The sequence below is a fragment of the Musca domestica genome, unplaced genomic scaffold (genome assembly GCF_030504385.1).
Source record: "Musca domestica strain aabys unplaced genomic scaffold, Musca_domestica.polishedcontigs.V.1.1 35, whole genome shotgun sequence".
Lineage (NCBI taxonomy): Eukaryota > Metazoa > Arthropoda > Insecta > Diptera > Muscidae > Musca > Musca domestica.
Window position 1 is genome coordinate 2,605,811 of NW_026712315.1, and position 27,927 is coordinate 2,633,737.

Sequence of the window (27,927 nt, forward strand, 5' to 3'; positions counted from 1 at the left end):
CTTGTTTCAAATTTTGTATTTAAAGTTCGAAATGGATGCAACACCCTAAGACAGAAAATTGACTGTACAGGTCCACGTCTTCGTATAGCCCCCATATAACGGTACCTCCCAATATTCGGCATTTGGAAGATTTTAGCGGCATTATTTAGCAGAATTATTTTAAATTACGTATTTATTTTTCATTATGGGAACTACAGTCTGTGACAGAAAATTTTATGTGCAGGTCCAGGTCTTCGTATAGGCCCCATATATCAGTACCCCCCCTATATTCGTTATTTTGACGATTTTAGGTGCAATACCCACCGAAATTGTTTGAGATGTGGTATATGAAGTTCGTAATGGATGCTACAGCCTGTGTCAGAAAATTGTCTATGCAGGTCCAGGTCTTCGCACAGCTCCGATATATTTTTAATGATTTTAGCTACATTATTCACCGTTTATTTCAAGTTTCGAATTTAAATATGGTAATGGCTTATGACGAATAATGCCAATGTAGGTCCTCGTCGTATAGACGCCAATATAACGGCTATATTTGGTATTTTTAAAATTTTAACAGAATTTTTTTAGGATTTTTTTTTTTTTGAAATTTTCCAAATTCGTTACAAATGGTGGTACTGCTTTTTAACATGTTCATATTGGTAGTGTAAAATACCGAAATGTAACTCTTACCACTTTTCTTTCGTGTGTCCTTACTAAAAAATATTTCAAGAGAGATTTTCTCTTCAGAGAACTGATATTTTTCTCTTTGAAATTTTCAGAACAATGGAAAAGAAATGTTCTCTTAGCACCACGGCCAGTCGAATGCATGTTTTAATATTAAAATTTTATGAAAAACTTAAGCCCCTTAAAACATTCCTGGGGTCGTCTAGCTGTGGAAAAATAAACAAATCCATTCTGTTTTCTCCCAATCTCCCTCTCTCTCTCTAGGCATCTTCGAAATTCCCCAATCCCAAAGAGATATTCATTCTGCTAACCAGCTATTTTTCTTTCGAATATCATAGTCAGTCTTCTTTAGATTCTCCTGCGGTTCGGTATGAAAAACGAAAATTCTCGGTGTCCAACGGTGGCCAGAGAAGTACTACGCATCCATCAGCATCAGCCGAGTGCCTGAAATTGCATTTTAAAAATAGCCATTTTTCTAGTTTAATGGAATATTTTTTTTAAATGTTTCGGTGCGATCACGGAAAAATTTGTAATGGAAATGTGAAAACTAATGAGCCAATTTTGAAATAAAGAAAAAAATAAATAAATTCTGTGTAAAAAATCGCGAATTAAAACGCCATAAGTTTTCTGTGCCCAACAAATAATTGTTAAAAATCAAAAAAAAAATTCTTTTTTGAATTTTATATAAGAATTTTGTATGCCACCATCATCAAGAGAAAAAAAAAGAAGAAAAACGAATCGGGGAAAAATATACACAAAAAGGCAAATAGCAAAATATGTATGTATGTTTGTATGTATGTATGTACTGACAATCATGTTTTCTGTGGTATCCAAGTGGGCAAAAAACAAAAAAACGACGCGAGTGGACACCAGACAGTTCACCGAATATTTTGTATATTTATTTTCGCATTCAACATTGATGTTCACAATGATCATAAGCCCCGCCATACCCGATCATAATGAAGAAATCAAATGCTGAAATAACAATTCGATTATTCTACTACGACAAAATACAAACTAACCGCAGTATAGATTCATATAAACAAAGCCCGACAGACATAAATATTTGTAAAAGTGGCCAGCGAAAATTCATTGCGAATTTTCTAAATGGCCACTGTTTTCGGTTGTTTTTTTCGTTTTTTTTTTTTGGTTTTGTTGTTGCCTTTATGCCGACAAATGTTGTTATTTTTATTTGCATCCTGTATCATTTGCGGCTGTTTATTTCGAAATAATTCTAAATATAAACAATCTACCATTACATGTTTTGTTATTTTGACACCACTGTGCCTGTCACAAATCTATGTCAGCCTTTAAAATCTGTTGGCGGGGGGCCTTCGTGACAAAAAAAGAAGTGCTAATTTCATTGCGATTCATTAACGAAAGAGTTATTTTTGGTCTTTTTGTTTTGCTAAAGTGAAGTGTAATTAGGTGAGATTTTGTCGTAGACAATTGTGTCAGGACAACATACATTTTTGAAATAATTTGTGATTGGGGCCAAACGAAGGCGCCAATTGAGAAGAAAAGTCATTAAGGTTTCTCGCGACTAGTTATGTGGTGTAAAAGCGGCATACCAAAGTTTTTATGTATACCTTTATATAGTAACTATAACAAAAAGTCGATCGACATGACAAATTTTTAAACCCAATAATTTTGAGGTAGATCAAAGCCTTCTATTTTTTTCAAGATCTACTTATATGTTGCGAAATCAAACATTTGGAGACCCTTTTTAATATGCTCAAGTCTTTTAAAAAGTTTGGCCTAAGAGCCCAAATTTCGTTTGGGGTTTTGATCTTGGAATTCACAGCCCAGACTGGCTATTGGACAGTGAAATTATAAGAAAAAGGAACAGCGAATTCCAATAGGTGCTAAATTTGTCGAATATAGGAAGGTTATGTTCCTATAGAGGCCATGTTTTCATATAAACCCCATGCAACGGTACCTCCTAATATTAGGTATTTTGATGATTTTGCGCTATATTTTCCAGAATCGGTTCAGATTTTGTATTTAAATTTTGTAATGGGAATTACAACCTATAACAAAAAATTACCTATGCAGGTCCACGTCTTGGTATAGCGCCCAAATAGCAATACCTATTACGATGTAGGGTATTTTGATGATTTTAGCCACATTATGAACCGGAATCGGTTCAAATATCGTAGTTGAAGCTCGTAATGGGTACTACAATGTATGACAAAAAGGGTCCGTGCAGGTCCACGTTTTCGTATAGCCACCAAAAAAGCGATACCTCCCGATTTTTAACCGGAATCGTTTCAAATTTCGTAGTTGAAGTTCGTAATGGGTACTAAAACCTATAAAAAGAAATCGCCACCCACAAAGGGTCACAAATTTCAATACTTTTATATGTCACAACTTGCGAAACAATTCAGCGATTCTTTATTATATTTCTCTCAACCAGAAACCTTCGATAAATTTGGAATAATATGGGAATTTATTTATTTCGCATAAAATTGGATACAAAATGTTCGATTTTCTTGTAATTTTGCCCATACCAATATTAGATTGAGTATGAAAATGGAGTACATCGGTCGAATACAGGGTGCGATAAAAAAACTGCAACAAAGTCAAACGCCATCAGTTTTTAATTTTTTTTTTAAATTTTATTAAATGAAAGCAAAATATGTCGGAAATAGCATCAAATTTCAGAATAAGTTTAGATTTGTTCGAATTGGTCACCTTTGACACGAAGTATGGCCTTCAAGCGGCCGATGAAACCATCACACGCTGCCCGAATGTTGTTCTGCGGTATTTTGGCCCATTCCTAGCGAAGCGCTTGCTTGAGATGTTCGACACTTTGATATTTTTTTAGTGCTAACCTTGCTTTCCAAAATACTCCAGACATAATAGACCAACGGATTGGTATCCGGAGATTTTGGTGGCCATTGTGCGCTGGAAATGAAGCAAGGAACCTCATTTTGTAACCATTCATGGGTGGCGCGTGCTGAGTGCGATGGTGCTGAGTCCTGTTGGAATGTCCAAGGTCTGCGGACAATATGTGTGCGAGACCAAGGCACTTATGGTTTTCCGGCCAAATATAAAGAAATCGCACTATCGCTCTTGAACTCTCTCACGAATAACTTTTTTTCTGGAAAATTCTCACCAAAATGCTTTTGTAGGCTTGTAAACAACATAATGATCTGTCACTGGAATAATTTTAACAGCTGTCGGACGAGTGACTTAGAAATGACAGCAGTCTGAAGTTCGTTGCAGTTTTTTCATCTCACCCCGCATATGTACATTAGTAATTATCTTGTAGAGTGAGGAGTGTCCGCTGGTTGATGAATCTTTTTACTTCTTCTGCTTCTTCTTGGCTTGTGTCTTCATTTCCTGGAATATTAATTTAATTTTTGTTTACACGCCTTTACAATGTGTAAATAATCTATGTGTTCGCATACATACATACATACACACGCAGATATGAGCGTGAACATACGTATGTAGAGAATAATGGGGTATACATCATCGTCATCATCATCCTCATTTATAAGCATTAAGAAATTCTTTTGTCTGTATGACACAGACGATTTTTCTTATTGTTGTTGTTTTTTGTTTCGAGTTTCTTTATTCTCTCCGGTGTGCAAGATTTCACGGAAGTTTCGAATAAATAATTGCAATTGACATAATGTGATCTCTGTTAATGTATTTTTTTTTTTTTTTTTTGGTTTAAGGACAATGAGGGTGGGGCGTTGAATTGAATTATTTCGTAGATGAATCGCTTAATAAAGGTGTTGACTTGAAATAGCAGATTGCTTTTAATTAATGACAGTCCATGTTAACAATTTTTGAAATTTTGAAATTTTTTTTATATACACCTGTGTGTTGGTACAGCGAACGGATAAAATAACTTGTAGCGTATACGCAATGAGGGCCATGAATAATACTCATACTTTCTGCTACGAAAAATCAAAAGTTTTATTGCTGTTAATAAGAGTTCTATGTAGCTAATACTGTGCGACTAAATTCCCTATTTTCAATAATTACGGAAAAATTCAGAAGATTATGAAAGCAGAGTAAACAAGTTAAAAAGCAGTTAGTTCGGGCGGGCCGGACCATTTGGAACGAATTTGGAAATTTTCAAAAAATAAAATCCTTAAAAAATTCTGTAAAAATATTAAAAATACCGAATATAGCCGTTATATTGAGGTCTATACGACGTGGACCTACATAGGCATTGTTTGTCATAAGCCATTACCATATTCAAATTCGGTGAATAATGTAGCTAAAATCATCAAAATATCGTATATAGGGAGGTACCGTTATCTCGGAGCTGTGCGAAGTCCTGGACCAGCATAGACAATTTTCTGTCACAGGCTGTAGCATCCATTACGAACTTCAAACATCAAATCTGAAACAATTCCGGTGAATAATGTCGCTAAAATCATCGAAATACCGAATATCGGGGAGTACTGTTATATGGGGGCTATACTAAGACGTGGACCTGCACAGACAATTTTCTGTCATAGGCTGTAGTATCCAGTAGGATCTTCAAATACCAAATTTACAAAAGTTCCGGTGAATAATGTCGCTAAAATCATCAAAATACCGAATATCGGGGAGCACTGTTATATGGGGGCTATACTAAGACGTGAACCTGCACAGACAATTTTCTGTCACAGGCTGTAGCATCCATTACGAACTTCAAATACCACATCTCAAAAAATTTCGGTGGGTTTTGTACTTAAACTCGTCAAAATACCGATTATAGGGAGGTACTGATATATGGGGCCTATACGAAGACCTGGACCTGCATAGACAATTTTCTGTCACAGACTACAGTTCTCATTACGAACTTCAAATATCAAATTTGAAACAATTCGGGTGAATAATGTCACTAAGATCATCAAAATACCGAATGTAGAGAGGTGCCGTTATATGGGGGCTATACGAAGACGTGAACCTGCACAGATAATTTTATGTCGTAGGCTGTAGAATCCATTTCGAACTTCAAACACCAAATTTGAAACAATTCCGGTGAATAATGTCGCTAAAATCATCAAAATACCGAATATGGGGAGGGACCGTTATATGGGGGCTATATGAAAACGTGAACCTACATGACCCATTTACGAACTTAACCTGTCTACTGGGAAAATAATCATGTGCACAAAATTTTACCCTTCTATTTCTATTCGTTCGAAAAATAGCGTGATTACAACAGACAGACAGACAGACGGACAAACAGACAGACACAGAGACAGACAGACGGACATAGCTAAATCGACTTAGAATTTTACGCTGATCAAGAATATATATACTTTGTTGGGTCTGACATTAGTATTTCGAGGAGTTACAAACGGAATGACAAAGTTAATATACCCTCCATAGTATGGTGGAGGGTATAAAAATAGAAGACACGTGTGGCTGATGTATTTACTGTAGCTGAAGTTCCCTAATATTACTAATATCCCATAATCCGGATTGTGGGGGGTACGCTCTCCCTGTGTTATGGCGATTTGGCCCCCTTGGTCGAAAGAGTAAGAGTGGCGTTGGAAATTATCGAAAAAAAGGGCAAGTTAAAAAGTATCAGTCGGTTTTGCCGACAGATGTAAATAAACCCTCAGCAAATGTTCGATTATAAAAATATATTTTGATTTCTGTTATGATTATTCTAAGGAGTATGTTCCAAAGGAATGGGACCGCATGGGACCGAAAAAATTTGGTATATATATTGCGAAATTTGAAGCGAAATAAGCATCCTATTTCGATTTCTTTGAGCGTTTTGTTCTTCAAAATGTTGAACCCTATGTGGGGGAGGTACCAGAAGAAATGGTCCGATATCTACCATCTTCATAACAGATCTTGTGTTGATGGAAATATTGAGATTTGCCAAGTCTGGATGGAATCGGATGTTAATTTCGCGTTTTATGAGCTTCATGGATATTCAAAATGATGACATTTTTTGGGGGTGGTACCAAAAGGAATGGTCCGATCTCTACCATATTTAAAACAAATCTTTTTTTTTTTGATAGAAATATTGAGAAGTGTCAAGTCTGAATGGAATCGGATGTTAACTTCGCGTTTTGTGAGCTTCATGAAAATTTAAAATTTCGACCCTTTGTGGGAGAGGTAACAGAAGGACTGGACCGATATATTCCGTCTTCACACCAGCCTATGTGTTAATAAAACTATTATGATGTGTAAAATATAAAGAGAATCGGATGCTTATTTCGGATTTTATAATCCTTTTGGTTATGCAAAACATTGACCCTTTATGGGGGAGGTACCAAAAGGATCTCTACTAGCTTTATAAAAGATTTTGTGTTGATGGAAATATTGTGGTGTACCAAGTCTGAATGGAATCGAATGTTAATTTCGCGTTTTGTGAGCTTCATGGATATTCAAAGTTTTGACCCTTTGTGGGTGAGGTACTTGATGGAGTGGACCGACATTGTCCATTTTCGCACCTGACCTAACACTGATGCAAATATTAGAATTTGCAAAATCGGATTATAATTTCTCTTTCTGGGCAGTAAAATATTTGATAATTTTGACCTTTATTGGAGGATGTACCAGAAGTAGTGGACCGATATTGACCATCACCGACCACTTGCATTAATTAAGTTTTTGTGTCGTATTGCAAAATTTCAATAAAATACTCGCATATTCCCTTCGAGAATAGATCGCTAGATCGACTCCAAATGTCCTGAAACGGATTTGCTCGATGAGGCACGTTTTGGCCGCATCAAATGATATATACCCTATTTAGCCATATGGTTGAGGGTATAATAAATAGAGGGGCAAGTTCCCCTTCTTCCACATTTTTTGAAAATATACGAATTAAGATTCTTTGGAATCCGTGGATTTTAGATATTTAGTGTTATTGGCACCAAATCCCTATGTACCTAGAATCTTAACCGAAAAAGGGGAATCCTTCCTTCCCGTGATTTAGGTTTGTAAACACCCATTATTGTGTCTTATATTTTTATACCCTTCACCATACTCATGTCAGACCCAACCAAGTATATATATATTCTTGATCAGCGTAAAATGTCCGTCTGTCTATCTGCCTGATTACAGCACGCTATCTTTCGAACGAATTGAGATAGAAGCGTAAAACTTTGCACAGATGTGTATTTTGCCAGGAGACAAAATAAGAATAAGTTTGTAAATTGGCCATGTAGGTCCACGTTTTCATATAGCGCCCATATAACTGTACCTTCCGATATTCGGTATTTTGATGATTTTATCGACATTATTAACCGGAAATGGTTCAAATTTCGTAGTTCAAGTTCGTAATGGGTACTACAAGCTATGACACAAAATGAAGGAATACGTTTTCGTATAGCCCCCCTATAAGAGTTATCATTTGAGAGGTATTTTTCTATGGATTACTTTTTAATTGTTCAAGATTCTTCAAAATGGTGGAGGATATTAAAAGTTCAGCCCGGCTTTTTTACTTGTTATCTCTACTTTCATTATCTGCTGGAATTTCCCTGTAATTATTTTTTGTATTGCACAGTGTAACTTATCTTTACGAAAATTGCTCCCAATATCCCACTCCTACTAGGAGTAGGAGGAGTAGGTCGTAGCCTGACCAAATTATCAATCTAAAATTTATGCCGTACCATTAGATCTTATTAATTTTTATTTATTTCATTTTAACATCTGTCTGGGGGCTTTCGGGCATTTCGCAATCGTTAAAATCAAAAATAACAACAACAACGATATTCATTGAAACGTCATCAAAAATTCTTTGAAACGTTTCTTTTTTTTTCAGAACAATAAAACAAACCCCAAAAACTTTTGTCTTTGTCAGTCACATTTATAAAAAAATAAAAAATATAATTTTTTTTCTTCTGTCTGCATATTTGTTAATATGCCGATGGGCTGGCTGGCTGGCTGGCTCACTATGAATGAGAGTGTGTGGATATTTTTGGCTATATTTCGTATTTAGTGAGAAAAAAAACGCCACACCATTTCTCTGCCACCCAAACAAACTATTTTGGGTTTATTCACTGTTTTGACCAATTCACCATTTCTTTTTGAAATGTTTACTTTTTGAATTTTTAGGCCATTTCAATAATGCAATCTATATGTATATACATACAACTATATGTATATATATATAACAATTTAATACATGTATATTAAAATGTTTAATGGACTAGCAAAGTAATTTTGTGTTGAGTCACATAAAAAATAAAAAAATACAATACTCTTTTCAAATCAAAACTAAAGGCTAGATTATACATGATGTTTGAGTCATATGTAAAGTCACTTTTTTTCTAAAATTATCACCATACCATAGTATGGTGGAGGGTATTACCACCTCGAAATATACATTTTAAACTCCACAAAGTAGATATATTCTTGATCAGCATAAAATTCTATGTCGAATTGAAGTAGATTGATAAAATTTTACTGAAATGTATATTATGTCTGCAGGACTTTTGGTATTGCAAAATGGACCATTTAGGTCCACCTTGTGGTATAGCCCCCATATAACGGTATCTCCCGATATTCGTTATTTTGATGATTTTAGCAACAATATTCACCGGAACTATTCGGTATTTTGATGATTTTAGCAGCAATATTCACCGGAATTGTTTCAATTTTGGCATTTGAAGTTCGTAATATATATTACAGCTGATGACAGAAAATTGTCTGTGCAGGTCCACGTCTTAGTATAGCCCCCATAAACAGTGCTCCTCGATTCTCGGTATTTTAATGACTTTAGCGACATTATTTACCGGAACTATTTCAAATTTGATATTTGAAAATCGTACTGGATACTACAGCTAATGACAGAAAATTGTCTGTGCGGGTTCACGTCTTAGTATAGCCCCCATAAAACGGTACCTCCCGATATTCGGTATTTTGATGGTTTTAGCGACATTATTTACCGGAACTATTTCAAATTTGATATTTGAAGTTCGTAATGGATACTACAGCCTATGACAGAAAATTGTCTGTGCAGGTCCACGTCTTAGTATAGCCCCCATATAACAGTACTCCCCGATATTCGGCATTTCGATGATTTTAGCGACATTATTCACCGGAACTATTTCAAATTTGGTATTTGAAGATGGTACTGGATACTACAGCCTATGACTGAAAATTGTCTGTGCAGGTTCACGTCTTAGTATAGCCCCCATATAACATTGCTCCCCGATATTCGGTATTTTGATGATTTTAGCGACATTATTTACCGGAACTATTTCAAATTTGGTATTTGAAAATCGTACTGGATGCTACAGCCTATGACAGAAAATTGTCTGTGCAGGTTCACGTCTTAGTATAGCCCCCGTAAACAGTGCTCCTCGATTCTCGGTATTTTAATGATTTTAGCGACATTATTTACCGGAACTATTTCAAATTTGGTATTTGAAGTTCGTAATGGATACTATAGCCTAAGACAGAAAATTGTCTATGCAGGTCCACGTCTTAGTATAGCCCCCATATAACAGTACTCCTCGATACTCGGCATTTTAATGACTTTAGCGACATTATTTACCGGAACTATTTCAAATTTGATATTTGAAGTTCGTAATAGATACTACAGCCTATGACAGAAAATTGTCTGTGCAGGTCCACGTCTTCGCATAGAACCCATATAACGGTACCTCCCGATATTCGGTATTTTGATCATTTTAGCAACATTATTCACCGGAATTGTTTCAAATTTGATATTTGAAGTTCGTAATGGATGCTACAGCCTATGGCAGAAAATTGTCTGTGCAGGTCCACGTCTAAGCATAGCCTCATATAACGGTAGCTCCCGATATTCGGTATTTTGATGGTTTTAGCGACATTATTTACCGGAACTATTTCAAATTTGGTATTTGAAGATGGAACTGGATGCTACAGCCTATGACTGAAAATTGTCTGTGCAGGTTCACGTCTTAGTATAGCCCCCATATAACAATACTCACCGATACTCGGTATTTTGATGGTTTTAGCGACATTATTTACCAGAATTGTTTCAAATTTGAACGGAATTTTGTTCGTGGTGGATACTACAGCCTATGACTGAAAATTGTCTATGCACGTCCACGTCTTCGCATAGCCCCCATATAACGTAGCCCCCGATATTCGGTATTTTGAAAATTTTAGCAACAATATTCATCGGCATTGTTTCAAATTAGGTATTTGAAGTTTGTAATGGATACTACAGCCTATGACAGAAAATTGTCCCTGCAAGTCCACGTCTTAGTATAGCCCCCATACAACAATACTCCCCGATATTCGGTATTTTGATGATTTTAGCGACATTATTCACCGGAATTCTGTCAAATTTGGTATTTGAAGATCGTACTGGATACTACAGCTAATGACAGCAAATTGTCTGTGCAGGTCCACGTCTTCAAATAGCCCCCACATAACGGTACCTCCCGATATTCGGTATTTAGATGATTTTAGCAAGACTATTCACCGGAATTGTTTCAAATTTGGTATTTGAAGTTCGTAATGGATGCTACAACCTGTGACAGAAAATTGTCTATGCAGGTCCAGGTCTTCGTATAGCTCCGATATAACGGTACCTCCCTATATACGATATTTTGATGCTTTTAGCTACATTATTCACCGTTTATTTCAAGTTTTGAATTTGAATATGGTAATGGCTTATGACAAGCAAATCCTATGTAGGTTTACGTCGTAGAGAACCCAATATAACGGCAATATTCGGTATTTTTAACATTTTAACAGAATTTTTTACGGATTTTATTTTTTGAAAACTTCCAAATTCGTTCCAAATGGTGGAGGGTATTCAAAGATCGGCCCGGCCGAACTTAAAGCTTTTTAAATTGTTTTTTTTTTTTTATCGAGGAGGGTATGTTAACCGTTAGAGGGTTATTCCTCCTCCTCGAAATACTCATGTCAGACCCAATAAAGTATATATATTCTTAATCAGCGTAAAATACTAAGTCGATTTATCGATGTCCGTCTGTCTGTCTGTTGTAATCACGCCATCTTTCGAACAAATTAAGATAGAAGGCGAAAATTTTACACACATGTGTATTTTCCCAGTATGCAGGTTAAGTTCGTAAATGGGACATGTCGGCCCCTCATATAACTGTAATTCCCTTTATTTGGTATTTTGATTATTTTCGCGACATTATGCGCCGGCATTGTTTCCAATTTCGTATTTGGAGATCTTTATGGGTACAACAGCCTATGACAAAACATTACTTATGCAGGTTCGTGCTTCGTATAAAGCTCATCATTTAAACGGTTTTTTTGGAATTTTCGGACTTGACATTTTTCAAGTTCCTTCCAAATGGTGGAGGGCATTAAAGCTGTTTTTTTTTTACTTTTTTTTTAATATTTTTCAATAGGACTACCTGAGGTATAATTGTTGACTAAGTCAACATAATCAATGTCCTAAATATTCACATTTTCATTCAGACCCTATTGCTTGCGATTGATGAGGGGTATCATAAAATGCACCTAAAATCGGAATATTATAAACAAAACTATTCTAATAGAAAACCTCCCAGAAAAAAATACATAAATTCTATTTTCTTTTTTGTTGTTTCCACTCTTTGTCATTTTCTTTTTCATCGCCATCATCATCATCGTCTGTGTATTTGTATCGGCACCAATGGCAGGCAACAGCCGGTCGATAACGCTGACTGTAACCAGAAAAATGGCTAAAAATAATCTCCCCAACTTTGATGGTTGTAACGAATAATTTCTTCAATCAAATTCGAAAGAAAGACACGCGCCATGGCAAACAAAATGAAATGAAAGATGTATGGCCCGGTACGGGACCATGCGTTTGATTTCAAAATTCATATATATTTATATTTTTGTTTATTTATGAATTGTTCATTCAAATAGATTTGTATGCGAGAACCAAAACCAAAAAAAAAACAAACTACAACATTTAACCCAAATATCAACAATAATCGAAGGCGAACAAAAAACGTGCAAAAATACCCCAACAATTGTTATTTTGATTTTTTTTTTTTTGTAAATATTTATTTCTATTTATTGTATAACAAATAGCTAAATAAAATAAAACAATTGCTCGAAGTGCCATTATGGATGGATGGATGGCTGAGGCCAAAAAAAGAAATTCTCTAAACAGCTAAATAATTTTAACACCTTGAAATACTGAAGCAAAAAAAAATATAAATAAATAAAACAAAACAATTGCCGAATAAAATTTAAATAAAATATTTAAACAATTAGTGATTCCACAAACATCAATTTAAAATTCATTCAACTTTATCCAAAGTCCAAGACCAATGTGACGTGAAAAAAAAACAAGAAAAAAAGGAAGGTGATATTTATTTCAAAACAAAAAGTAATAGAAAAATGTCGAAGAAACCACGAGGGAGCATCCATAAAATTCGACAGTTTGAATTGGAAAAGGTAAGTGCTGGAATAGGGAAATAAATTAAAATTACTATTTTTTTATTTTTTTTTTTTGCAACTCTAAAACATTAATTTATTCCGTAGCATTAATATGAGATTTTTCCGCATTTTGAAAGTCATGATACCCTTCACCTTGATTATGAGGGTATATTAACTTTGTCATACCGACCCCATAAAGTATATACAGGGTGAGATAAAAACAAGTAAAAAAGCTGTAAGCTGTAACAATATTCAAATGCGAAACATGAAAAAAATGTTTATAATGTAGCTAAAATCATCAAAATACCGAATATAGGGAAGTACCATGGGGGTTTTAAAACGTGGACCTGCACAAACAATTTTCTGGCATAGGCTGTAGTATCCATTACTAACTTCAAATACAAAATTTGAAATAATGTCGCTAAAGGGAGTACCGCTATATCGGGGCTATACGAAGACGTGAACCTGTTCCGACAATTTTCTGTCATAGGCTGGAATATCCATTACGAACTTCAAATACCAAATTTGAAACAATTCCGGTAAATAATGTCGCTAAAGTAATCAAAATGCCGAATATCGGGGAGTACCGTTACATGGGGGCTATACGAAGAAGTGGACCTAAATTTCCCATTTTCTGTCATAGGCTGTAATATCCATTACGAACTTTAAATACCAATTTTAAAACAATTCCGGTAAATAATGTCGCTAAAATCATGAAAATACCGCATATTGGGAGGTACCTTTATAAGGGGGCTATACGAAGATGTGAACCTACATTTCCCATTTTCTATCATAGGCTGTAATATCCATTACGAACTTTAAATACCAATTTTAAAACAATTCCGGTAAATAATGTCTCTAAAATCATCAAAATACCGCATATTGGGAGGTACCGTTTTATGGGGGCTATACGAAGATGTGGACCTACATGGCCCATTTTCAATACCAAAAGTCCTGCAGATATAATACACATTTGGATAAAATTTTATAAACCTACTTCATTTCGTTCGGAAGCTAGAGTGATTTCCACAGACGGACAGACGGACGGACATATATATTTTATGGGGTCTAAAATGTATATTTTAAGGTGTTACAAACGGAATGACAAACTTAATATACCCTCCATACCATGGTGGAGGGTATAAAAACTGCAACAAAGTCAAACGCCATAATTTTTCATTTTTTTTTTTTTTTAATTTTATTGAATGAAATCAAAAAAATGTCGGAAATAGCATCAAATTTTAGAATAAGTTTAGATTATTTCGAATTGGTTACTTTTGGCACGAATTATGGCCCTCAAACGGCCAATGAAACCGTCACACGCTGCCCTAATGTCGCTCTGCGGTATTTTGGCCCATTCTCGGCGAAGCGCTTGCTTGAGGTGATGGACACTTTGGTATTTTTTAGTGCCGACCTTGCTTTCCAAAATACTCCAGACACAATAGTCAAACGGATTGGTATCCGAAGATTTTGATGGCCATTGTGCGCTGGAAATGAAGCGAGAAACCTCATATTGTAAGCATTCTTGGGTGGCGCGTGCTGAGTGCGATGGTACTGTGTCCTGCTGAAATGTCCAAGGTCTGCGGCTAAAATGTTTGCGTGCCCAAGGCTTTAATACACCCTCCAGAATATTTTCGCGATAATATTCGGCATTTATTCTGATACCACTGTCGTTTAATACGAGCGGAGAGTGATAATCGGCTGTTATGGCGGCCCACGCCATCACCATGGCCAGCGCTTGAGTTCAGGTGGCCAACCAAAGGTGCACATTTTCAGCTGACCTTATTGGCAAGTAAACACCATCATTTTGTTTGTTTACAAACTGCTGGACAACGAATGTTTTCTCAACGGAAAAAACCAAATTCGGCAGTTCACCACTTTCGGCCAAGCGAAGCAACTCTTTAGCTCTTTTGAGTCTATTTTCTTTCTGTTGCGATGTAAGTTCTTGCATTTTTTGGAATTTTAATAGCTCCACCCCGAGCTCATTTTTTTATTCAAAATTTTGACTTTTTGTGGGGAAGGTACTTGATTCCATTTTCGCACCTGCCCGGATCAAATGATATCTACTCTCTCTAGCCATATAGCTGAGGGTATAAAAAACCGAGGAGTTCTACGAAATCTAAAAAGAAATTGTGAACAAGACAATATTTTCGAACAACATCTGGAAATAATTCGCCCAATTTTTAAAAATTATAGAGTTATAGAGAACTAGTGCATGGGACTCCTGGGAGCATATAAGTACCGATTCGACGCGGTTTTAGTTACTTTTCGGGTTAGTTTATTAAAATTTGTGGAAGTTATCTGACAAGAAGTTAATATTGATAGTTATACATTTATTTTACAATTCACCCTAATATACAGGCCTCCAACCCAAATAATTTGCAGTTGTTTGAAGTGTGAATTGATGTGATTGACATAAATGATCATTAAAAACAATAACAAATGCATCTGTGTATGTATGTGGGAGGAAGGTATTGTATAAATTGAAGAATACATAACAATTTTTTATAGAATATTTAAAAAGGATCTCTAAACAAATCTAAATTTTGTTTCTATAGAGGAAAATGCCACTCCGGGTCTTTTTTATAGGAATGGAAATGATTTTTTATTCTGTAGACATAATACATTTTTAGAAGTCTATTATATGTAAGACCTTTTTAAAAATTATATATTTTCAGAATTTTTTTTTCTAAAACTCTTGACCCAAACATTTTTCCTTAGCAAAAAATTACCAAAAAATTGTCCTTAGCAAAAAATTTGATTGATTTGATACCGGGACACTCTATCTGGTGCTTCTTCTACAAACGTTAAATATTTTGAATAATCGTTCTCATATCTCGCATTCAAATATTTTTTCGATATTAGATGAAGTGAAAATTGAGTGTATCCGTCTACTCCACTACAAATAGTATTTATTAATTTATTTTTGGCCACAAACATCTTGGATTGTATTAAATATTTCAAGGAACTATGCATTTTTAAAGGAAAAAAATGTCATTGATTCAAAAAAAAAAAGTTATGAAACTCTAGACAGAAATCGAGTAATTTTTTGAAAAAAGGACATTCTGACCAAAAAAATTGGAATAGTTGAATAAAAATTTTCAAGGACATCCTGACCACATATCTGGCTCCTCCTGTGTAACAATTGTGGATTTTTAAAAAAACACCAAAGATTTTCTATAAGTAACATGATCTCATGGAAATCTTGTCTATATAATCGATTCTAAAAAAATAGTGTTTTTAAAGAATTAATTTTTAGTAACCTCCTTGATGTTTAAAGACCTCCAAAAACCGTTAGATTCTTAAAAAAATCTGAAGGAGCTCCTTATCAAAAATCAAAACAAAGGACCTTCTAACAAAAAATTAGATTTTTTTTATTTTTTTTTTTTCAAGAACTTCCTTAAAAAAACTGACCAAAAATCAGGTAAAATAAAATTTGAACAAGAAAAAAATTTCAAAGATATCGTTATCAGAAATCGCGCTCCTCTTGAGTAATAATTGTAGATTTAAAAAAATAATAATAAATAAATAATAATACAAAACAATTCAAGAAGAATCATGATTTTGTGGAAATCGTGTCTAAATAATAGAGGAGTTTTCAAACTATTTTTATAGGTATTCTCACACAAATAGTGTTTTTAAAGAATAACTATTTAGTAAACTGCCTGATTTTCAGAAGCAACTTTTTAAAGACCTCATGACCAAAAATCGTTAGATTTTTAGAAACAAAAATGTTAAGGACCTCCTGACCAAAATATTGAAGTTTATGGAAAAAATTTTCATGGACTTTCTAAACAATACGGCGAATTAAAAAAGATTTTAGGGACAAAAATCAAAATATTATTATGATTGGTTGGTTTTGGTATTTATAGGTATTTTCACAAAAATATTTTTTTTTTTCTTTTTAGTAACCTCCCAGATTTTTAGAAGCATTTTTCAAAGACTTCCTGACCAAAAACCGTAGATTTTTAGAAAAAAAAAATACTAAAATCAATTCAGATTTATTAGGTCTTTGTTTTTTTAACACGAAAATTTACAAATTTGAAGTGATGAAATAAATGCTTAAAACTATAATGTTTTAAGCGTTTGTTTTCTCTTTCGAGACGAGCTTAATGATCTGAAATTTGCAGTGAAAAGGAAAGCCAGATAGACACTATCACACACTCACCACTATGCGACGCGTTTCGCCGTTGGTTAAGCGGCTCATCAGGCATATTTGAGGTGGATGATGGCTTACAAGGGCCGTTCTCTGGAAAGTAGTATATATTTCGAACTTATTGCAAATTAGCATATGCGAATTATACACTAGAAACTCTCCAGGTTCGACTCAAGTTCTATTGGCAGATCTTTTTTCACAGCAACGTTTTTTGTTTTTTGTAGTGATGGATTTTTGTTTTAATGACTAAAGTGTATTTTCAGCGTCTGGCTTTACTATAAAAGACCTTCTTAGAAAGAAATTGGAATTGTTGGGATTTTTTTTTCAAAACAAAACAAATGATCTTTCGTAAAAAACGCCGTATTAAAAAAATTTAATGACCAAAAATCAGGTGACCTGTCCAAAACATTGGGGATATTCGAAGAAGAAAATCACTTATCTGGGCAAAACCGTGGATTTTTGAAGAAAATCAGTGGAGTTTTAAAACACTGATTTCAAGAAACTCTTGTTCAAAATCGGATATTTTTTATACTTTTCACATCCTGACTAAAATAGTTGATTTAGTAAGAAAAAATTCTTCAGGCCCCCCTGAATTCAAATCATTGTGCTTTTGACCAAAAAATGTGGGATTTTATTGAAAAAAACCCTGGAACTTTGTATAACAAGATTTCCAGAAAGTCCTGTCTAAAAATGTAGAATTTTTAAGATTTTTTTGTAGTAGCTGATTTAAAAAATCATGGATTTTAAGATAAATTGATCAAGGAATTCCTAACCAAAAAAAGTGTAATTAAAAAAAATACATTTTCCAGGGTGTAATGTTCCATAATCATGGAATTTTTCAACAATTTTTCTCAAGGACTTCCTAGCTAAATTTATATATAAATTTATATTTTTATGATTTTTTTTCTAGGACTCCTACCCCTAAAATGGTTCTTCATCAAAAATGACCAAAAATAGTGGATTTGTGAAAAATCCTGCAATTTGAATAATAAGATTTTGAGGAATCCCTTTCCAAAAATCCGAGGCTAAAAAAAGTCTAAGGCACTCCGACAAATAATAGCGGATATATCCATCATTGATTTTTAATACATTTTTTCGAGGACTTCTCAACCAAAAATTTAAAAATTTTCTTCTGAGACTATATTAAACAATAAAGAATTTTTTAAAAAATATTTTTCTTGGCCAAAAATCGTGGTTTTGGAAAAACCTTTTTTGAGGAACTCCTGAAACTATATTCTGGGGGAGTTCTGAATATTTGCTCAAGAGCCCCTTGAATAAAAATCAATGATTTTTCAAGAAAAAAAAAATCTGACCCTGCGAATAACAAATTGTAGAATTTAAAGACCAAGCCTTTGGATTTTTAAGATTATTTTCCAAAGACCTCCACAAAAAAAAAAAACTGACAAAAAATAAAATGTAACCAAAAATTATAGATTTTTTTAATGATAAGGCCTTTTCAAACAAATCGCAGAGACTTAAAGGAAAACAAAATTTCCTGACCATACATTATGCGTTTTATAGGACTTTTCGCAACTTCTCGTAAATATTGAAAAACATTTTTTAAACATTAAGGCCTAAGAATTTTTTCAAAGATTTCCTGGCAAATAAATTTTTTAAGGACCTCCTGACAAAAATTTTAGACTGTTTAAGCACGGACTATTTGTAAGGACCTTTTGACGTGTATCGTGGATTTCAGGAATAAATTTTAACGACTTTAAAAAAAAAACTTGGTCAAAAATTACATGACCAAATATTTTGGATTTTTACAAGGACTTTGTGGTTGCAAATCATCTATAATTAAATGTTTTTTTTTTTTTGAACTGCATGCTTAATATCTATAAATTTTTCAAAAAAAAAAATGGAAACAGTTTTGATTTTTATTTTGATTTTGGATTAAAGGTATTAACTGTCATTTTACCATTTTTTGTGGGGTGGGCTTTTGGGCAGAGAGTATATAAATTCTCTCAGCAGAATTTAATAAAGGGAGAGGCTTTCGAAAGACCTATTGTAAATATTGAATAATAAGAATGGCATATGGTCTGACTGAAGTAATTCTTGTGCATATTGAAATACCTATAATGTAGGTAAACTGAGAAATGTTGTAAGTCCATTCATAAAATACATTCTATCGAATACAGTTTTCACATTCTTTACAATACCGCTCTACAAAAAGGTAATGCGGTTTTGCGGCGTATGTCTGTTTAGGTGATCTATTCCATCTATATGTTTATTTGCCGTTATATATCCCCAAACACCAATGTTTGTATGTTTGTCTATTTAGTATTACGTACCTATAATTGTTGGCCATTTGCCAAAATGCTTAGCGTTCAAACATGAAAAATCAAAAAAATAAAAAAAATCCGACTGTGCAAACATATGGAAAATTGACAATATCCAATTTTTTTTGTTATGCATTTGAGGAAAAATCATTACTGGGAAAGATGTTACGCATTTTTCTTGCCTTATTATTTGGTAATTTTAAAATAAAATATTCCATAATTGCAATTTAGCCAGAATTAATTACTAATTTATATGAAATCATTATGATTTCCATATAATTCTGAGCATTTCGGATTTTTGTTTCATTTCATTGGCACATCTCGAGTCTAACGGCGTGCGTTCTATCAATTTGTCGATGATTTTTGTTTTGTTTTGTGTTATTTACACCAACAACAAACCGCAATCGGAGAGAGAGAGAGGGGGGAGAGGGAGAGAAAATGACAAAACAGGTGGTTTTATTATAAGCAAATTTATAATTCTAATGCTGAAAGAATTTCTTATATTTATATACCTACATATTTTTTGTTATATAGAGATTAAATCAATATGAATGTAGGTGTATACGCGTGCTGTTTTGTGTTGTTGCTTTTTTTGCTATTGGTTTGCAGATTAAGAAATTTGATTTGTTTGGAATTCTAAGGATATAATATACAAGGTGAAAGATGAAAAAACTGCAACTAACTTCAAACTGCTGTAATTTCCAAGCCACTCGTCCGACAGCTGTTAAACTTATTCCAGTGACAGCTCATTATATTGTTTACAAGCGTACAAAAGCATTTTGGGGAGAATTTCCCAGAAAAAAAGTTTTTCGTGATGGAATTCAAACGTGATAGTGTGATTTCTTTAAATTTGCCAGGAAAACCACAAGAGGTTATCGTTAGAGCAGTCCAGCATATAAATGTGAATAAATCTTTTGTGTCTCATACCGTGATACAGTTAGTGTAGCCCGACGTCAAGGAAGTGGACGGAAGAAAACAGCAACATCAGCAAAAATGGTTCGAAAATTAAAGAAGCGACGTGATCGAAACCCAGTGGCCGAAAAATGGCTTGTGAGCTGAATATATTGCAATATTCCATTCGGCAAATATTGAAAAATGAGCCGTGGGCTTGCAAAAATTTTGGCCGCAGACCTTGGACATTCCAACAGGACTTAGCACCATTGCACTCAGTACGAGCCACACAAGAATGGTTACAATATGAGGTTACTCTCTTCAATTCCAGCGCACAATGATCACCAAAATCTCCGGATACCAATCCGTTGGACTATTGTGTCTGGAGTATTTTGGAAAACAAGGTTGGCACTAAAAAATACCAAAGTGTCGATCACCTCAACCAAGCGCTTCCCCGGGAATGGGCCAAAATACCGCAGAGCAACATTCGGGCAGCGTGTGACGGTTTCATTGGCCGTCAAAGGTGACCAATTCGAACAAATTTAAACTTTTTCCAAAATTTGATGCTATTTCCGAAGTTTTTTGCTTTCATTCAATAAAATTTGAAAAAAAAAAATTGCACACATTTTGGCGTTTGACTTTGTTGCAGTTTTTATACCCTCCACCATACTATGGAGGGTATATTAATTTTGTCATTCCGTTTGTAACTCCTCGAAATACTCATGTCTGACTCAATTCTTGATCAGCGTAAAATTCTAAGACGATTTAGCCATGTTCGTCTGTCTGTCTGTTGTAATCACGCTATGTTTCGAACAAATTGAGATAGAAGGCTAAAATTTTGCACACATGTATATTTTGCCAGTAGGTAGGTTAAGTTCGTAAATGTAGGTCCACGTTTTGATATAGACGCCATATAACGGTACCTCCCGATATTCGGTATTTTGATGACTTTAGCGGCAATATTCACCGGAATTGTTTCAAATTCGGTATTTGAAGTTCCAAAGGGATACTACAGCCTAAGACAGAAAATTGTCTGTGCAGATCCACGTCTTCGTATAGCCTCCATATAACGGTACCTCCCGATATTCGGTATTTTGGTGATTATAGTGACATTTTTCACCGGAATTGTTTCAAATTTTGTATTTGAAGTTCGTAATGGATACTACAACTTACAGACAGAAAATTATCTGTGCAGTCCAGGTCTTCGTCTAGGCCCCATATACCAGTACCTCCCTATATTCGGTATTTTGACGATTTTATGTTCAATACATTCAATAATTATTTTCTATGAAAATCTTGACCTTTTGTGGAAGGGAGGTAATTGATGGAGTGGACCGATATTATTCATTTTCGCACCTGACTTAGCAAATATTAGGATTTGCGAGCAAAATCCTTTCTTTTACAGTGCAGCAAATTATTTTCATTGAAAATATTGACATTGTCATTCTGGGGGAGGTACCAGAAGGAGTGGACCGATATTGCTCATCTCCGAAAAATATGTTTTTCAATTGCTTGTCCAAATATAAATCACCGGAAGGAGAAGAAGAAGAGTTGCAAGTAATTGCTAGAAGAAATATGTCCAGCATGAATTTACAAACTCTCAGTGGATGAACTGTCAAATTTGTTCTCTCAAATCACTCTCTTTTCCAATTTTTTCGTGTTAACAGATGACTTCCAATAACAATTGTTACAAATTTTAGATTATCCAGACACGTCTATTTTTTATATGGAAAACCTACGACATGGCATCTTTTTCTGGAAGGTTTTCTATAGCTGGATAACTTTTTATAAATCTTCTTTATATGCGGGATCAAATATACAAAATATACAGCAATTCTTAAAATATTTTCTAAAATAAGGAGACCTTCTATGAATTTTATGTTGCTACTCTGAACAGATATTCAATGTGTCAACCCTTCTATCTTTACAGATACATTTGGTCGATGAATTTGATATTTTACAAATTGTGGGCGAAGGATGGTTTGGCAAAATCCTGTTGGTCGAACATCGGGCATCGCACACAGAAATGGTGCTAAAGGCTGTACCCAAACCCTATGTCTCGTTGAATGATTTCTATCGCGAGTTTCATTATGGCCTACATTTGGGAATACATCGGAACATTGTGACGACCTATGATGTGGCATTCGAGACGGCGGGATTTTATGTGTTTACACAGGAGTATGCGCCGTTGGGTAAGTTTGCAAATTAAAGGTGAGAACACATAAAATTCATTTTTTGACTGGTTTAAATCATTGGCTGGCTTTTTCGGAAAATAACAAAGAAGCGTAGGGCCAAAATCGAACTAAGTCAACCTACAACTCGTTTATTCAAAGACATAGAAGTGTAAAAATGGGACAAGACAGAGTCAAGATATGGCAACCCTTTAGAAATACCTCTGTTGTTATGATATCGTAACAACGTAGTTAGCAATGTTAAGCGATTTAAACCGCTTAGGCAATATGCAATTAATTTGAAAAGTCTATGGAATAGAATTTTGAAACCCAATTTTTGGATTTTTCAAATTTTTGTTTGTCATTTTTTCTATAAATGTGTTTTTTATATTAACAAAGAAGCCAGCCAGTCAAAGAAGCATTTTATGTATTATCACCTTAAGAGATTGGCATTACGTTTTTTTTTATACCCTCCACCATAGTATGGAGGTTATATTAAGTTTGTCATTCCGTTTGTAACACCTCGAAATATACATTTTAGACCCCATAAAGTATATATATTCTTGATCAGCATAAAATTCTATGTCGATTTAGTCGATTCAGCATAAAATTCTATGTCGATTTGGTATTGAAAATGGGCCATGTAGGTCCACGTCTTCGTATAGCCCCCATATTACGGTACCTGCCGATATTCGGCATTTTGATGATTTTAGCGACATTATTTACCGGAATTGTTTAAAATTTGATATTTGAAGTTCATAACGGATACTAAGACCTGTGACAGGTAAAATGGTAATTGTAGGTCCACGTTTTCATATAGCCCCCATACAACGATTCTCCCCTATATTCGGTATTTTGATGATTTTAGCGACATTATTTACCGGAATTATTTCAAATTTACTATTTGAAGTTCGTGATGAATACTACAGTCTATGACAGAAAATTGTCTGTGCAGGTCCACGTCTTCGTATAAGCCCCCATTTATAACGGTACTCTCCGATATTCGGTATTTTGATGATTTTAGCGACATTATTTACCAGAATTATTTCAAATTTGTCATTCGAAGTTCGTAATGGATACTACAGCATAAGACAGAAAATGGTCCATGTAGGTCCACGTCTTCGTATAGTCCCCATATAACGGTTCCCCCCGATATTCTATATTTTGATGATTTTAACGACATTATTTACCAGAATTATTTCAATTTTTTTTTATTTGAAGTTCGTAATGGATTCTACAGCCTATGCCAGAAAATTGTCTGTACAGGCTTATGACAAAAGTTGAGTATACAAGTCCACGTCGTCGTATAGACCCTAATATACGGCTACATTCGATATTTTTAAGATGTAAATCGAATTTTGAAAGGATTTTAATTTTTTTGAAAATTGCCAAATTTGTACCAAATGGTGGAGGGTATTAAAAGTTACAGCTTTTTTACTTGTATTTATTTATTTATTAATTTTATAGATCTATTAACTTATATTAATTTTTTATATTTCATTATATTATTTATATTTTATTTTTATTTTGGATTAATAGAGTATTCTCTTTTTTTACTCAGGTGACCTAACCTCAAATGTCACCGATACCGGTGTGGGTGAGGTTTACAGCAAACGTGTGGCCAAACAAATTGGTTCCGCCTTAGATTATATGCATTCAAAGTAGGTATATCTTGTATCTCATGTTTGTTGTTGTATTTATAACTTTTCATTTTTGTTGTGTTTTTTTTAGAGACATTGTACATCGTGATGTAAAACTAGATAATGTTCTGATATATCGTTCCGATTTCACACGTGTTAAGCTGTGCGATTTTGGTGAATCCTTTCAGGCCGGCACCCTTGTGGAAAGACGCAACGAATGGCTGCCCTATAGTCCACCAGAAGTATTAGATATTAAACCGGAGGGAACATATAAGTGAGTGAGAAACGGGGGGGGATATTTTAGTCATAACAGACCTGTGAAAGATTTTTTCCTCCATGAAAGTCCTGTGGCGATTATGTTTAGCATGGAAAACCCGTGAAAGTTCTTTTGTCCCTGGTAGACCTGGGGAACGTATTCTATCCATAGAAGTCTTATGGAAGGTATTTTAGTTTCTTAGAAGACCTGTGAATGATATTATATCTACGGAAGACTTGTGGAAGGTCTTGTATCCATAGGAGACCTATGGAAGATATTTTGTCTAAAGAAGATTTAATGAAGGTCTTCTACCTATAAAAGATCTGTGGAAGGTTATTTCATACATAGAAATTTTGTGGAAGGTCTTCTATTCATATGAGATCTTTAGAACGTCTTCTGTCCCCAGAAGATCTGTGGAATGTCTTCTATTTATAGATGACATTTGGGAGGTTTTCTGTGCCATATAGAAGATCTTTTGTCTATAAAAGATTTGAGGAAGGTCGTCTATCGATAGAAGATCTGTGGAAGGTTTATCATAACTAGAAGTCCTGTGGAAGGTCTTCTATTCATAAAATACCTTTGGAACGTCTTCTTTCACCAGGAAATCTGTGGAAGGTCTTCTATTTATGGATGACATGTGGTAGGTCTTCTGTACTTAGAAGAGTTGGGGAAGTTTTCCATCCATATGAGACCTGTAGAGGGATTTCCATTTTTAGAAGATCTAATAAGGTTCTTCCATCCCTGGAAAACCTGTGGAAAATCTTCTATCCCCAGAAGACCTATGGAAGGTCTTCAGAAGAAATGTTAAAAGTCATTCAAACACAAGACCTATGCAATGTGTTTTATCCATTGAGAACCTTTCTATAGAGGACCTGTGGAAGGTCTTCACTACCTCGAAGGAGTGTGGAAGACCTGTAAAAGGTCTTCCATCCATATGAGACCTATGCAAGGTGTTTAATTCATAAAGGTCTTTTGGTGGACCTATGCAAGGTGTTTTATTCATAAAGGTCCTTTGTCTAAAGAGGACCTGTGGAAGGTCTTAACTCCCTCGAAGGAGAGTGTAGAAGACATTCTATACCTGGAAGACTTATGAAAGGTCTTCCATTTATATGAGACCTGTAGAAAATCTTTTATCCGTCCTTGGAAAACATGTGGCAAGTCTTCTATCCCTAGAAGACCTACAATCCAGAAGAACTGTGAAAAGTCATTCATACACACAAGACCTATGCAAGGTCTTTTATCCATTGGGAATCTTTCTATAGAAGACCTGTGGAAAATCTTCACTACCTCGAAGGAGTGTGAAAGACCTGTGAAAGGTCTTCCATCCATATGACCACCACGCAAGGTATTTATCCATAAAGGTTCTTTGTCTATAGAGAACTAGTAGGAAGGTGTTTACTCCCTCGAAGGGGAGTGTGGAAGGCCTTCTGTCCCTGGAAACCTGTGAAAGGTCTTCCATCCATATGAGACCTGTAGAAAGTCATTTATCCACAATGGAACTTTCGGAAAATCCTCCATCTATGGAAGACCTGTGGAAGGTTTTAAAACCTTCGAAGAACTGCGGAAGGTCATCCATCTATATGAGACCTGTAGGTAGTCCATTATCCACAATGGACTTTTGAAAAGACCTCCACTAATAACTGTGGAAAATCTTCTATCACCCACTTGGCGGACCTTCTATCCATTGGTAAACTGAAGTTCTAATCCAATATTTTTCTATTTCTCCTCCCCACCAGAGCCGATCCCAGTCATGATGTTTGGCAATTTGGCATTGTAATATTCGTCTGCCTCACCGGCTGTTTGCCCTGGCAAAAGGCCGCCTCCGATGATCCACGGTACATGCGTTACCTAATATGGCAAAATAGTATGATGTTGGCCATGCGGAGAACACCGAAACTTTTTAAATTGCTGACATCACGAGCGCAGCGGATGTTTAAACGTTTCCTAGAACCTCGGGCAGATCGTAGACCCAAAACTCTAACGGATTTGACCAAATTCCTCGATGATCGTTGGTTGGCCAAGACGGCAGAAAAGGAAATGGCCGAATACGAAACGGATGAGTTGTGTCCCTCGATGTATTCCTTTCACAGCAGTCCGGATGAGAAGAATCGTTTGCTCTTTAATTTGGCCGATTGTGGCATAGAGACCAATGTGGATAGGCACATCAAGAAGATAAGGATCAAGGAGTGGATAGAGTCATCGGTTATTACCGAGGAGGATGAGGTGAGTGGGGGAGGGTTACATAAAGAAAATAGGGAATTTAATGAAAATCTGTTTCTGTTTTCAGGAGGAACTGGATGAAACCAATTCCGCATCATCTCCCTCTTCGTCGGTTTCCCGAGAACCGGTACGTGGCCACATCTCCTCACTGCGTTCTTCTTCCACGGAACAACCAAAGGAAATTAAGACAACCCTAAAGGATGCCAATCAAAAACATTTTGATCCTCGCACCGGCGTCGTTCAGGTGGGACCCAGTGAAATGGGCACAGCCCAGTTCAATCAACGACAAAAATCCGACAGCCCCTCTTCCATGGCTAGCAACCTATCGACCATGATGAATAATGACAGTTTGGCCGGCAGTTTGGTAACTCTTGGCTCCAGGGCCGATTTGATTTCCAGCAGCTTGGAAATCTACAATTCCACCAATACCGATTTAAATCGCCTGGTAGATCTGAGCCAGAGCTATGATCAGCTAAGCGATGCCAATGAGAATTACACCACCAACTTTGCGCCCACACCGCCCAACAAGAATTCAATTGGTGTGGGAACCAGCAAACCCCTGGGGGGTAATAAAAGTATTTTGCAACGTTCCAAATCGGATTCGCTGAAAAGTGCCCTCTTTGCCAGTACACCGGCCTTGGATGGAGGCGGTGGCGGCGGAAAGCAATGGCAACCGGTACAGCCATTGCAGCCACAAAATAACATCAACAATAAATCGGTGACATTCTCGGGTTTGGCCAATTCGCTGCAGACCATGGCACCGCTGCTAATGCCCGGCATGGCAGCCACTTCCAATGACCAAAACAAGCAGCAGCAACAACAACACCAACAAAATTCTACCTATCCCCAACAACAATCCCAGCAACAGAAAAATCAAAACAATTTCTATGACTCTCAAGTCAAAGACAGTGCCTATGGTTCCACCGAAATCCATGATTCCCAATGGAACAGCTCCAATGGCAAAATGACCCCAACCATGAATGGTACCCGAGCTCAAAATGGTGCCACCTATTCCCCACACATCATCACCATCAATCCCATATCGACAGTACGTACCCAAAGTGCCCAGGGTCAAAGGACCTATACGGGAGCCATGACCACAACGAGCATGAAAGACACCGCATACGATCGCATCAATCCGAACAATTTCAAGAAGAGAAGATGAGTTGGGCAAGAGAGGAATCAAATTAATTTTATTTTAAATTTTGTATTTTTTTTTTTTAAACCCAAAACTTATCTGTCTGATATATTTATAAACAACCACACGCAAAAAAAAACAATTTTAATATTATTTTATTTTTAAAATTATTTTTATTGTTAGTTGTAATAAAAA

General features: G+C 35.4%; 1 protein-coding gene across 6 annotated transcripts; it reads left to right on the forward strand.

Moving 5' to 3' along the window:
* Positions 1-1,010: 1,010 nt before the first annotated feature.
* Positions 1,011-27,887, forward strand: LOC101895363 (serine/threonine-protein kinase par-1). 6 transcript variants are annotated; one of them, XM_059125781.1, is made up of 7 exons: positions 1,011-1,075; positions 12,631-12,999; positions 22,238-22,499; positions 24,040-24,139; positions 24,210-24,392; positions 26,111-26,597; positions 26,662-27,886. In XM_059125781.1, exons 2-7 carry the CDS (start codon positions 12,943-12,945, stop codon positions 27,757-27,759), a joined length of 2,187 nt encoding a protein of 728 aa, XP_058981764.1. In that variant the 5' UTR covers positions 1,011-1,075; positions 12,631-12,942; the 3' UTR covers positions 27,760-27,886. The 6 variants fall into 6 exon arrangements, with proteins under 6 accessions (XP_058981764.1, XP_058981762.1, XP_005180089.1 ...); XM_059125779.1 differs by having other exon boundaries at positions 1,018-1,445; XM_005180032.4 differs by having other exon boundaries at positions 1,018-1,441.
* The last annotated feature ends 40 nt before the right edge of the window (positions 27,888-27,927 follow it).

Excerpts from the sequence above, each read along its gene's own strand:
- LOC101895363 (XM_059125778.1), top strand. The coding sequence starts at position 1,361 with ATGCCACCATCATCAAGAGAAAAAAAAAGAAGAAAAACGAATCGGGGA. Across the intron at positions 22,500-24,039 it reads ACAGGAGTATGCGCCGTTGG|GTGACCTAACCTCAAATGTC; the intron begins GTAAGTTTGCAA and ends TTTTTTACTCAG. Across the intron at positions 26,598-26,661 it reads TTATTACCGAGGAGGATGAG|GAGGAACTGGATGAAACCAA; the intron begins GTGAGTGGGGGA and ends TTCTGTTTTCAG.